The sequence below is a fragment of the Callorhinchus milii genome, unplaced genomic scaffold (assembly GCF_018977255.1).
Source record: "Callorhinchus milii isolate IMCB2004 unplaced genomic scaffold, IMCB_Cmil_1.0 Scaffold6, whole genome shotgun sequence".
Classification (NCBI taxonomy): domain Eukaryota; kingdom Metazoa; phylum Chordata; class Chondrichthyes; order Chimaeriformes; family Callorhinchidae; genus Callorhinchus; species Callorhinchus milii.
The window spans coordinates 15,260,869-15,273,918 of record NW_024704747.1 but is presented as its reverse complement, the minus strand read 5'-3'; the positions used below and the strand labels follow the sequence as shown (position 1 = coordinate 15,273,918).

General features: G+C 49.8%; 1 protein-coding gene across 4 annotated transcripts in view; it reads right to left on the bottom strand.

Annotated features, from left to right (window-relative positions):
• Positions 1–438: 438 nt before the first annotated feature.
• Positions 439–13,050, bottom strand: part of col18a1a (collagen type XVIII alpha 1 chain a) — a 111,700-nt gene continuing 99,088 nt past the window's right edge. For 2 of the 4 annotated variants that reach the window (XM_007890809.2, XM_042336059.1), the window contains 14 exons: positions 11,893–11,967; positions 11,708–11,791; positions 11,047–11,095; positions 9,903–9,983; positions 8,605–8,648; positions 8,052–8,174; positions 7,394–7,541; positions 6,834–6,892; positions 5,264–5,392; positions 4,354–4,392; positions 3,828–4,115; positions 2,638–2,835; positions 1,857–1,972; positions 439–823 (listed from right to left, as the gene is read on the bottom strand). In XM_007890809.2, coding sequence (XP_007889000.1) covers positions 610–823; positions 1,857–1,972; positions 2,638–2,835; positions 3,828–4,115; positions 4,354–4,392; positions 5,264–5,392; positions 6,834–6,892; positions 7,394–7,541; positions 8,052–8,174; positions 8,605–8,648; positions 9,903–9,983; positions 11,047–11,095; positions 11,708–11,791; positions 11,893–11,967 — 1,647 coding nt within the window. In that variant the 3' untranslated portion in view covers positions 439–609. The remainder of the gene's footprint in view (positions 824–1,856; positions 1,973–2,637; positions 2,836–3,827; positions 4,116–4,353; positions 4,393–5,263; positions 5,393–6,833; positions 6,893–7,393; positions 7,542–8,051; positions 8,175–8,604; positions 8,649–9,902; positions 9,984–11,046; positions 11,096–11,707; positions 11,792–11,892; positions 11,968–13,050) is intronic. The other 2 variants (XM_042336060.1, XM_042336061.1) reach the window with 2 other exon arrangements.

Genomic DNA, 13,050 nt, shown 5'->3' with positions numbered 1-13,050 from the left:
CATCAGTGTCCATAAACGCCCCCAACTTTTTATACAAACCTACATAAGCAAACACTGATTTACTGAGCAGGCAGGAGAGTGAGAGAGAAAGAGGGAGGGAGAGAGGGAGACATACAAACACACAGGAATCTGATAATGGTTAATGTTTAGGAGTAAAAATTAAAAAAAAATACATTTGCACACACAACATTCCATATACAAAAATTAATTGTCACATGTACACGATGGAGAGATCTGCATTACTCCGGGCTGTCCTGAAATCCCGGGGAGATAAAAGGATACCTCCCAGTGGGAATTTTACTCCTCCCCTGTCCCATGTCCCCCCACCTCGAAAGCGCTTTTCTTTTTGATATGATTTGAACCAATCTCTTTGGCTTGTTTCCCCTTCTCCCTCTCGGTTTTTATTTTAAATGATTTTTTTTCTTAAAAAAATTACAACTGTACAGAGTTTTTTTTTGGGTGGGGGGCGGGGGGGCGGTGTTCCTGTCAGCAATGCCTGGCAGTTTTGGGTGGGGAGGAGTGAAAGGAGGGGGGAGGGAAGGAGGGAGGGGGGAAGTGAAGGGAGGGAAGGAGAGGGAAGGGGGGTTTTGTTAGAGATAGAATGGGGACTTATTTGCGGGCGTGTGGCAGGTAGCTGTTTTCGATGCAGAGGACAATGAAGGAGCTGCTGCAGGCCAGCGGACGCTGCTCCAGGAGCTTGTGGCTGCCGAGTGCGGATGCCATGCCCGTGACGGCCCTATCCGCGGCTCTCCAGGCCTCACAGTAATTGGTGGACAGGCGGTGACCCTTGGCGTCAGAGCCGTGCCACACCATCTTCTCAGGCCTGAGATGGTCACCACAAAAACAGGAGAAAAAGAGAATTTTATATTTACAAAGATTGTACCGCAGAAATAGGCCATTCAGCCTAACTAATCACTGCTGGTATTCATAGTCCATGTGAGTCTTTATATGATTTTACACTTCATATTGTTATTACAATAAAACTCACATAAGTCGTATCAGTCAGGATTTAATATGACTTTCTCGAAGTCTGGGTTGCAGGCAAACCATATAAATCGTGTAATCCAATTTCGTCAATAATCTGCACTGCGTATGTGTACTTCAATGGGGCCGGTAAGCGTGCATGTGTTGAGAGGCCAAGGTTACATTTCCCACGATTCAATTTGTCTTGACCGTTCACCACATGCACATTTACTGGCTAGCAATGGCCTCGCCCTGACTTACACAAATGAAGTTCCTCTGTACATGTGGCAATGGATCAAGACTACATTTCCCGCGATTCAATGCAGCCGACCAGTAAGTGTGCATGCGGCGACAGGTCAGGATGTCATTCCTTCCCATTCAATGTAGTCGGTAAGTGCGGGAGTAATGGAGCGACGTTATAAGTTAGGAGGTGATTAATACGAGTAGCACAAAGATATCTAAGTGGTTTTGATAGGAAACTGAATGAGACTCAGGTGCATTTACAATTTAAGCGATTATACGACACTGTATTTTATATCTATAGAACATTTTAGATGATTATATAAGATATATAAAAATATAAAACTCCCTTCTCTTTTTGAACAGTGGCATGAGGTGGTTAACAACCCCCCCAAGCTGATGGGACCTCAGTTTAACATCTAATCCGAAGGACAGCATGTGCCCGCCTCTGCACAACATTTTGCTTTTGATCAGCCGCATATCTGACACATGGACATCAACTTACAACCGACAACTTCAAGCATTTTGAAGGGCTCTCTGCTAGGAACAAACGCGGCTACTGTGTATTTTTTGGGGTTGAGTGGGAGCTGGGTGGGGATTAAATGTGTTATTGTGCGCAAGAACTAGGCGTGTTGCGATGTGGATTCACATACCAGGCTTGGTTTCGCAGCACATCCCGCCCGTCGAAGGAATAGATGGGCACGTTGGACTTGAAATGAGCATGGGATCCAGAGAAGAGGGAGTTCCAGTTATCGAACAGCACCTCACCCTGAGAGGAAAGAGCAGCCACACCTCTCAATTATCCATGAACCTTTTGATTTCCTTCCACTCCGTACACCCCTCTCTCTTTCTCTCTCCTGCCCCTGACACAGACTCAGGCAGGGGACAGTTCCACGCCTCTGCCCTCTGGCACCTGACCCGGGTGTAACCACGGAAAATGCCAGCTCTCGGGCTCTTAAATCATAAGGTGTTGTCCCAGTTGCTGGCCTTCTCGCGTTCACACCCACACTTGCCTCTCCAGGGCCACTGCAGAGTAATGGAGAGTCGGCTGAGACTTTTGCTCTGTCTCCAGTCTAGGGTTGCTGAGAATAACTGTGGTGAGAGCTAACTCTTCCCAGAGCTCTACAACCCTTTCTCCGCTCCAGACAGTGGATTTGCTAAATGAGCCGTGACGGAGAGCGTGGTTGAGAGTGGATGGGGAAGGGTTGTCAAGCCTGTATTGTGCTGACAGTAATGAATCTTCACTGACAGGTCCTCCCGATTCCCAACACCACGTCCGACAACCGATCCCTGAATCCAAAATGGGCAACTATTTTTGTGCAAACGGCAATTTTCTACAACACTGAACGTTGCGAAGGATTTGATAAATTTACACAATCCGGTAAGAAACGACACAAACTAAACTGATAAATAGTGCGTGAGAGGGGCTCTGACCTTGAGGTTGACGATGGACAGGGAACCTCTGTCGGCACGCCTCACCACACTGTACAGGTCCTGCAGCTTAGAGGAGAGGAAAGCTCTGAAGGTGCCGGTCAGCCCCACGGCCCGAGCCTGCTGAAAACACTGGAAATCCACACCACGGATCCCCCGCATGTCACCACCCAGAGGAGTGTTCAACGCCATGAGATGCAGCTGAGGAAAGAGTAGAACGTCAGGACTGCAAACAACCCCAACTCCAACACCCAGCGTGGGTGCACATCCTTCACTGTCCAGCGCCTTGGGACGTCCTCCCAATGTGAAAGCCGCTGTATCAATGCATTTTGTTGTTACTGCTGCACACATCACAGAAAATCTGCTGGGGTGGTTTTGGGAGGGTGGGTGGGGGGGAGTAGGTGACTCAGGTTACAAAACAAAAGTTTTATTTCAGGGAGTGAGAAACAACTTGGATTCCAAGTCTAACACCACAACTACTGTCACATGTAGTGACTCTCTGAACATGGCTGTCATTTTACACACAGCGACCTCCCACAAACAGCCATGGAGTAAATAACCAATTGTATTTGGGGTGTTGCTGGTCAGGACACTGTCTTCTCTTTTCAAATAGTGGCCATGGAATTTAACATCCATCTGAACAGGCAGACGGGACTTTGGTTTATCGCATCCAAGGGTCGACATCTCTGATAATGCAGAGCATCCCCAGCACTGAACTGGAGCGTCAGTCTAGACTGTGAGCTCAAAGTCCCTACAGACCACCCTACAATATTAAGACATCACAACAATCTTCTGACCTGGATTTTTTGGGTCAGCCGGATGTCTGACACACGGGGAAAATCCATCACCATGGTAAGAGCATCCAAACCAAGCTGAGAATTCCATGCATCCCACTTACATATGGAAATCCCAGAGATAGCTTGTTGGAGTGGAGTGTGTTCCCTCTCCCTGGATGAACACATCCTGCTTACCTAATTCCAGAAAGTATTAGTCGTAGATTGGCAAAAGCCAAGGCTTGGGGACCCCAGAGGGTGCATTGGGGTAACTGCTAGAGTCTAACCAGCTAAAACCACACAGCTTGCCAGCGAGAGCGTTGTCTGGCAAGTTTTCCTGCTGCTTGTCTGATCAGGAGGTGAGAGTACTGAGGCCTCACAGTAGTAATATGGTGTCTGAATGACCACGTTGATGCTTACCATGGGTCCTGTGTGTGGGAGCCGGGAGCCGGTCGAGGGTTTGTTGGGTGGCTGTTGGTGGCCTGTGGTGGGGTGTGTTGGCTGTCTCTGCGGAATGTGCTGGTTGTGGTGGGGTTGCTCTGGCTGCCGGGGAGGATGGCTGTGCGGGGGCTTGTGCTCTGGCTGCTCAGGTGGGGGTAGGCGCCGGTCAGGTGGGGGGATACGCGCCTGCCCGCCTCGGGTTGAGGACTCGCTGTGTGTGCCATACTGCACCACCGGCGGTGAACCCACCGCCTCCACTTTGTTCTCCTGAAAACACACAAGCCACGTAAACAGCAAACCACAAAACTTTGCTCACCACCAACACACACGTGTCCGAAACACCACAAGGACCTTGTGCCCTGCACACCGAAACCTCGCCCACTACAGTCACACGCGCGTGCATCTAAAAACAGAGAGCTCACTCACCACCATCACACTCCCATCTTCTCTTTCACAAAGAAACAACAGACACAGAGCAGGAAAATAAATTAAAGTGGAAACTCACAAGCACATTCCCTCCCGGGTATGGAATGTATTGTCCGAGCTGTGAACAAATAGAGGAGAATCAAGCTGTTCTCCCTGCGCCCAGTGCCAGTCAGGAACCTCGGTGTTCTGTTCGACCCTGAGCTGTCCTTTCTCCCTCATATCCGCACCACAACTGGCACCGCCTTCCATCACCTCCGAAACATCGCCAGACTACGGCACTACCTCACCCCTCATGCTGCTGAAACTCTGGTCCACGGCTTTATCACTTCAAGGCTGGACTATGGGAACTCTCTCCTCGCCGGCCTTCCCGCCACCTCCCTCCACACTGCAGGTCATTCAGAACTCTGCAGCTCATGTACTGTCCCGCACCAGGCTTCGCGACCACATCACTCCCACCCTCGCTCGCCTCCACTGGCTCCCCATCCCCCAGAGGATCGAATTCAAGATCCTCATCCTCACCTACAAGGCCATTCACGGCCTTGCTCCCTCCTACCTCTCCGACTACATACCTGCCCGTACCCTCCATTCCTCTGGCTCCGGTCTGCTCCACATCCCCCGCCCCAACCACCCTACCATCGGTGGCCGGACCTTCAGCCTCTCAGCCCCTAGGCTCTGGAACTCCATCCCCCAGTGCCTTCGCCGCCTCCTCCCTTTCCTCCTTCAAGGCCGGTCTCAAGACCTTTCTCTTTGACCATGCCTTCAGCTCCCCTCTCGACTCTCTACCCCCTCCTCGCTCCCTCCCTTCCCTCCCCTCACCCTGACCATTTACCCGCTGCTCGGGCCCTCGGAGGGACGTCCCACCCGACGTGAAAGGCGCTCTATAAATGGAATCTTGTTGTTGTTGTTGTTGCCTGCGCTGGCCTTGAGCTATCACCAACCACGAGCCCAGACCCCCACCCCATGAAAACAAAGGCCTGGTTCACACTCACGTTAACCTGTCGCCATCCCTCCCGTACTCGGAGGTACAGCTCCCCCCGTTCCAGCACATAGACCAGAGAGCCTTCTTGCAGACTCCGCGTTAGGCTCAGCATCATCTGGTAGGTGCGAACCACTGTAACCTGGAGCACATTGGAGGAGACTTTAGAGATCAGGAACAACCTGAACACGGAAAACACTGAACATTAGACGATGATGGGATTCTTCGCTTTTAAATTAATTTTAGACTCAAAGTAAAGCAGAGCCCGGATAGAACTCACTTTGTTCACTTATAGCACGATTGGGGTTTGGATGGCGACACATTATGAAGCATAACATAGTGATCTGAAGCACAATGCTTGCCAATGGGGCCGCTGTGACCACTCATGTAACTGGCCTTCCTGCCCCATTGTAGTCTGCGATGTTAGGACCCTCCCCCAATCATTGGGCTAAAACGGGCTCCACTGCGATCATTCAGGAGATGCCGTGTTGACACCACATGTCCCCACGCCTCTCCACGGCTTGCTTTACCGGAGGTGTAAGAGTAGAGCTGGCAGAGGAATATCTGGTTTTGGACATGACTAGGAGCCAGTCACATAATGCAGCAAGTGAGCTTACAGAGCAGCCTATTAGTGTAGAAATAGAGAAGGGCAGAGAGGGCGGGAGATTTAGGTTTGGGGGCAGAATGATTGGCACAGTGTGGTATTATAATGAACTGTGAACTATTAACCTGTATTAGAAAACATCTAGTGGCCATCTTGAGAATTGCGCTCAGCGAAGGAAAGCAAGTTCACATGGCTCATAAGCCTGGGTATGGTAACCAAATGCTCTGTCATTGGACATTAGGCCCTCACACAACTCTACTCAGAAGCAACATGTGTAGCAGATGTTTCAAATTGGAATTTCATCTATCGCTTCTCCGGGTGGGTGTAGGCAGCCGAGAACATCCGCTGCGAGCAGTCACGGACGCCCAGAGCACTGTCTTATATAATATAATAATATAATAATAATCCTTGCATTTGATATAGCGCCTTATCACGCCTTCTAGACGTCTCAAAGCGCTTCACAGAATATACTGTAAAGTGAATTGACTGTATATTTGTGGACGAAACGCGGCAGCCAATTGCGCACAGCAGTGTCCCACAAACAGATGTGGATTGAAGTGATTATTTTATTATTATTTATTACGTGGAGTCCTGTAGCTCAGTGGTTAGAGCACTCGCTTTGCAAGTGAGAGACCTGAGTTCAATTCCCGGCAGAGGGCGAAACCTTGGGCAAGTTTCCTTACTCCACACAGAGCCTAATAATAATCCCTCCAAAACCAACAACAATAATAAATTGGTCATTTTCAATCTACGACTGTTTGTGGGACATTGCTGTGCGCAATTGGCTGCCGCGTTCGCCCACAAATATACAGTCAATTCACTTTACAGTGTGTTCTGTGAAGCGCTTTGGGATGTCATCCCGACGTGAAAAGCGCTATATCAAATGCAAGGATTATTATTATTATTATTGTTTTTTTTCTTGAGGAATTATTATTTTAATTAATTCATCTTAATAAAATTATTATTTTATTAGTCTTACCCCAGAGGATGAAGCCGGTGGACCTGGTGGCCCGGGAGGCCCGGCCGGTCCCACGATTCCTGTGTGGGAGCAAACCAGATACCATATTAACGTTTCAGTCAATATAATACAGTGATTATGTTTAACTGCACACCGACTGTCCGTAATCCCACTCTACCTTACTCTCTTTGACTCTCCCTCTCTGTACTTCTGGTAACTTTCTATCTTTATGTCTCTATAACGTTCTATTGTGCATCTCCCTCTCTTTCTCTGAGGATCTCTTAACTTTCTTTCTCTCTGTGTCTATTACTTTCTCTGCTTCTCTTTTTGACTTTTATTTATCTGAGTCTCTCTGTATCTCTTTCCTTCTCTCACTACACTGTACAAAAATCAGCACCCCCATGCACTGTACAGGAGTGTCAGCCTAAACGTTGAGCTCAAAGTCCCCAATGTGGAGTCTGGAACCCACAACTGACCAACTTGGAAACAATAGACTGCTCCCAACTGAGCCAGGCTGACCCCAACTAATACTAATCTCTTTGCTTCATAAATCATGGTCCTAGAATGAAAACAGCACTAACTAGTAAGAGATGACCCGCCGGACGATGTGATGGTTCCTGGGGGTCCGGGAGGTCCTGGGGGCCCGGGAGGTCCTGGATAACTATAACCCGGGGGGCCGGGGTTGCCTGGTCGTCCTGGGGGTCCAACGATGCTGTCGCCTTTCGGTCCCTAATGAGCGAACACTGTTAGAGGAGATAACCAAGGGGCTGATAACCAGCAATAAGATAGTCTGGGAGGGGAACTGGCCATCGAGAGATTTGAGATCCTTCAACCCCCACAACACAACACACACACACAACCCCACCCGAGATCACTCCCCACAACACTTGGCTTGGGCCACTTGCTGTGAAGTGCTACTGCTCTTGTGTCTTGGACCTCCAGAAGACACTCGTTCTCCCATTTCTCTCTGCACTGTCCCGTGTCCATTACAATAGTCATTTCTGGCACTTGATCACAGGATGAATGAGCCGGGTGTGGGCACTCTGTGTGTTTTGTGGGGGAGGATGTTACAAAAGCCCAACAGTCACTCGCTCCAAAGAAACATTCTGGCCAAAAATATGGCAAAACTGGTGATTTGAAAAAAAATCGAGAGAAAGCTAGAAATTCAGGAATGACTGCATCCTTGGTGTTTGTAGGTTTGTCCCAATCAATAAGTAACACAAAGACAAGTGATCTTACTGGAAGTCCTGGGCGGCCTAGGTGTCCAGGGAGTCCCTGGGCTCCCAATAGACTAGTGTTGACTTCCCCTGGTGCTCCTTTTTCTCCTTTTTGCCCGGAGTCACCTCGATCGCCTTTCTCAGCCTACGGAAGGAAAAGCCGGAAAATGAACCCAATGCTCAAAAGCAACACTTCTACAACATAACCAACTGAAATCACCAGCCCAGCTGGACCCAGACTTTCACTTTGGCCCCAGTTTAGAGACCAATTAATATGAGGGCTGAATGGAGTGAGCCCTTGTCTTTCAACTGGGCACCCGACTAACACTTCCTTCCATTAACTTCACCGGCGACGTGCCGTTCCACACTGCACCTGATGGTCACGCTATTGAGCGCTTAGAAACCGCATTTCTCAGCAGCTCTGAAGCCTGTCAACATCTGCCAAACTGACTAATCTCAGACACAGGACACTGACAATGAGTGGACTGCAGTCAATCAGTAAACTTCTCTGGCAGCTCACACCTGGCCCCCAGCCAGCGGTGGCAAACTTCCAACACGGAGGTGGAAACACTTACCCTGAGTGTGGAGCCGAGCTGGTACAGGTCATAAGGGCTGGGACCTGAAACAAACACAAGAGACGTTGGCCAGGCTCCAACGCAGGTACTTGATGGAGACAAGGCTCCAGCCATTAAATAATGGTTGCCATTCATATGCAAAGTTGGCTGTCCACACAATGTGAACACCTGGGCGTGTGAATTTGTTTATAGTGTAGAAGCTGCTGCCCGCACAGCAACCACATTCTTAGGTAGCAAGCAGTGTGACCTGGTGTAAAGGAATATATGAGAAGACTTGACCACTTGCTACCTGCACTGGCAGAAACTATTACCCCAGGGAATCAATTTCAAGATCCTCACACTTGTCTTCAAATCCCTTCATGCCTGGCACCTTCGACCTGCTTACTCCTCAACCCGCTACCTGCTGCCTCCACTTGACTGGTTCCGGCCTCGTGAATGTCCCTTGTACCCTCCGGTCAGTGGCTGCGCTTTCAGCCACAACGCACCAAAATTCTGGAACACTCTTCCTCTATCTCTCCGTCTTGCCTCTTCCGTCCCCATCTTCAGTTCGTGCCTGACGACCTTCCTCTGACCAAGCCTATGGTCATCTCCCCCTAGCTCGGCATCATGCTTCGCCACTGTCAAGCTCTCGGGATGCAACCTTGAGTGAAAGACGCTATATATGTGCAAGTTGTTGTTCGAAAGCCAATCGACTAACAACTGGGTTTTTACTTACTGCTGGGTAAACAGAGGCATGTGGAGTAAGAAAACCTGTCCAAGGTTTTACCCCGCCCAGATATTGAAACTGGGTCATCTCGCTTGTGAGGTGAGTGCTCTAAACACTACGTTACGAGTCTTCAAAAGCTCCAGCATATGAGGGATGCAAGGACAGCAGCTGTGCGGGAGGGGGAGCGCGAGGCAGGTGGGAGGGGGAACGTGAGGCTTGAAGGGGAGGGCCAGGTTGGGGGGAAGGGGGAGCACCAGGCCAGGGGGAATGGAGCATTCGGGAAGGCCAGGCCAGTGGGGGGTGGGCCAGACCCGTGGGGGACAGCCAGGCCTGGTGGGGGTGGGATGGCCAGGCCGGAGGAGGGTTAATGACAGGCCGGAGGAGGGTTAGCGACAGGCCGGGGAATGAGAGTAGAGGGTCAGGTTGGGGGGGGCGGTAAAGGGGAGGGCGAATGCCAAACCCAGAGGGGAGGGGGAATTCCAGGCTGGGCGGGGAGGGCCGGGGGAGGGTTAGCGACAGGCTTGGGCTTGGAGTGCCAGGCTTGGGCCAACTGTTAATATAGCAGGGAACATAAACAGTCTGCAATACATACCTGGAGGGCCTGCTATCCCAGGCTGACCCAAGTCACCCTTTTCACCCTTGTGGCCTGGATAGCCTCTCTCTCCTTGAGATCCTGTGTGGGGGAAGGGGGGAAGGAGCAAGAATGAGTGGAAATGAATTAGAACAAATGGACATGTAGTCGGGATGATCTGAAACAGCACAAACAAGGTGCTGACAGGAGCCAATCAAGAGGGCCTCGGTCTTTTTGATGTTCAATTGAAGAAAACTAGCTCTCATCCAGGACTTGATGTCTGACAGACATTCTGTCAGCACAGCAGAGGTCCCCATGTCTGCGGGTGATGTCACTACAACAAAATACAACAACACGATTCCATTTATAGAGCGCCTTTCACGTCAGGAGGACATCTCAAGGCGCTGGACAGTTGGGTCAGGACCCGAGCAGGGGGGAAATGGTCAGGGTGAGGGGAGGGAAGGGAGGGAGCGAAGAGGGAGCATATAGATAAGAGGGAGCATATAGATAAGAGGTAACATATAGATATTGAAGAGGAGGGGACTAAGGATAGAGCTCTGAGGAGCCACACAAGATGATGCGCGGACAAGAGGAGAAACCGTTTGTGGAGATGAAGTGAAGGTGGTGTGAGAGGTATGATCTGAACCAGTCAAGGACTGAGCCGTGAAGGTTGAGGTAAGAGGAGAGGCGGTGGATGAGGATAGAGTGGTCAACGGTGTTGAAGGCAGCAGAGAGGTCAAGGAGGACGAGGAGGTAGAGGGAATCCTGGTCGCAGATGGACAAAAAGAAGCCATTTGCTGGTCGCTTTCTCTCCCATGGACTTCTCTGTTTTAGTCGCCCTCCACTCCTCTTTTCCTTGTTTTTCAGAATTTGGGGGGAAATAAGAAAAACGAGCAAACCACAACCGGCCTGGGGTTGAGAGAGGCCAAACCACACTGAGCACTGAGAGTGAGAATATTCCAACACACTGAACAGGTGTTGTATAATTGTACATACCTAGAGGGCCTGCTATCCCAGGCTGACACAGGTCACTCACTCACATATACCCATGCAAAACACCCCCCCACCCACTGGATATACAAACATGTAAATGTACAAACCCTTTACTCACACATGCACAGTTGCACACATTACACAGTTTCAAATTCCATTTCCTGAAACATACCTGGTGCTCCGGGAATTGCCACTTGCCTCATGGCTCCCGTCTCAAACACCTGGAGAAGTCAGACACACAGTTACAGCAAAACAGGAAACGCAGGAGCTCCCCACCACCACCGGCTCCACATCTCCCCGCGCCACCCACCCACCAGGCTTCATATCCCCCCTCTCCTCACCGTCACTGGCTCCACATCCCTTCCCCCATCACCAGCTCAACATCCCACACAGACTCACATAAACGTACAAACATGCAAGCATACAGACACGCACACACTCACACATACACACGGGAAACTTCAACAGGCCTGAGACCAAGGTTTTTGATGGCTCTCCCTCCCCCCTCCACCCCCATTTAAGTTCTCATCTGAAGGACAATATATCTGATAATGCAACACCTCCCAAAAACTGCATTGAAGTGTCAGTCTGGATTATGAGCTCAAAAGCCCAATGTGGGGCTTGAACCCACAGCACTCTGACCCAGAGACGAGCCGGTACTGACTAAGCCAGGCTGACAGTGAAAGGTAACAAGGTGGGGGAGGAAAGGTGGGAACAGCTAAAATGGTGCGGATTGGGGCAGGGGAGGGAGGACAAGATGCACTGAATGCAGCACCTCGGTTCAAAACCACATTGAAACCTATCGGTTCTTATAAGTTCACAGTCACACTTACGTTATTGTCAAAGGGTAAAACTCCAACACTAGGTGGGCCTGGGGGTCCAGGAGGCCCTGGAGGTCCCGGGGGGCCTGAGATATGCTAGTTTAAAAAACACAGGGAAAGAAAAAGGATGAATATGGTGCAGACGAGACAGTTAGAACAAGGCAGTGCAGTCTGGCTGGAAATGGGAGGGCACTTACCCGGAATCCAAAACCACCGTTGAACTCTCCCGGATCGCCCTTTTCACCTTTCAGTCCATTCCGTCCTGTCCGACCCTGCGGTGGGGAAACGAGATGGAAGTTAAACTTCATGGCAACACAAAGAGGCAGAAAACCAATCCCGTCGTCACTGGGATAAACAACGTTTACGTTGATTACAGCTCCTATACCATCAAAATGGCCCAAAGCGCTTCACCGGGAATTAATGTAAAGGCCCTGTTACATCAGTGGAATGGAACCCCAGCCCCTGAAGTGAAAGGTTAGCAAGTCCAAGGTTATCACTCAGATACAGTGGCCAGTCAAATTGTGGCCCCGACCTGGATAAGATTCAAGTGTCATAGGTCAATACTTCTGCAAGTAATTGGCGGGGGGAGAGGGAAGCGACCCAGGACTGCAAGTGAATGAGAGGTGGGTGCTGTACAAATGGTTTAATCTCAGAATGAAAGTGTAACAAGGGCAATGGTCCCAGTATACTGTAATAATAATCCTTGCATTTGATACAGTGCCGTATCACGGCAGCCAGTGTTTGCACTTAGCAATGGCCCACAAGCAACCATGGACTGAATGACAAACTTTATTTGGGGGATTTGTTGGACAATGGTCCCTTGGGTCACTGTCCTATTGCTCCATGTACGGAGCTCCCTTACGTGACAGAGGCTTACACCAGCCTCAGACCCTTGGTTCCTTTTCAGACTGAAGCCCTCCTCTCTCCCCTTGTAAATGCTTGTGTACAACTCCCCTCTGTTACTTTATAAAATAATAAAAAGAATAATCCTTGCATTTTGATATAGCGCCTTATCACTTCTTCGAGACATCTCAAAGCACTTCACAGAATATACTGTGAAGTGAATTGACTGTATATTTTGTGGGCGAAACGTGGCAGCCAATTGCGCACAGCAGTTTTCCACAAACAGTTGTGGATTGAAGTGACCAATTTTTGTTTTTGAAGGAATTATTACCCCCGGAAAAGCAATCTGCCATTTGACTAATAACTGGATTCCTACTTACTGCTAGGTAAACAGAGGTGTATGGAGTAAGAAAACTTGCCCAACATTTCGCCCTGCCAGGAATTGAACCCAGGTCTCTCGATTGGAAGGCAAGTGCTACAGGACTCCCCAGGGTTGTATAAAATCAGGGTGG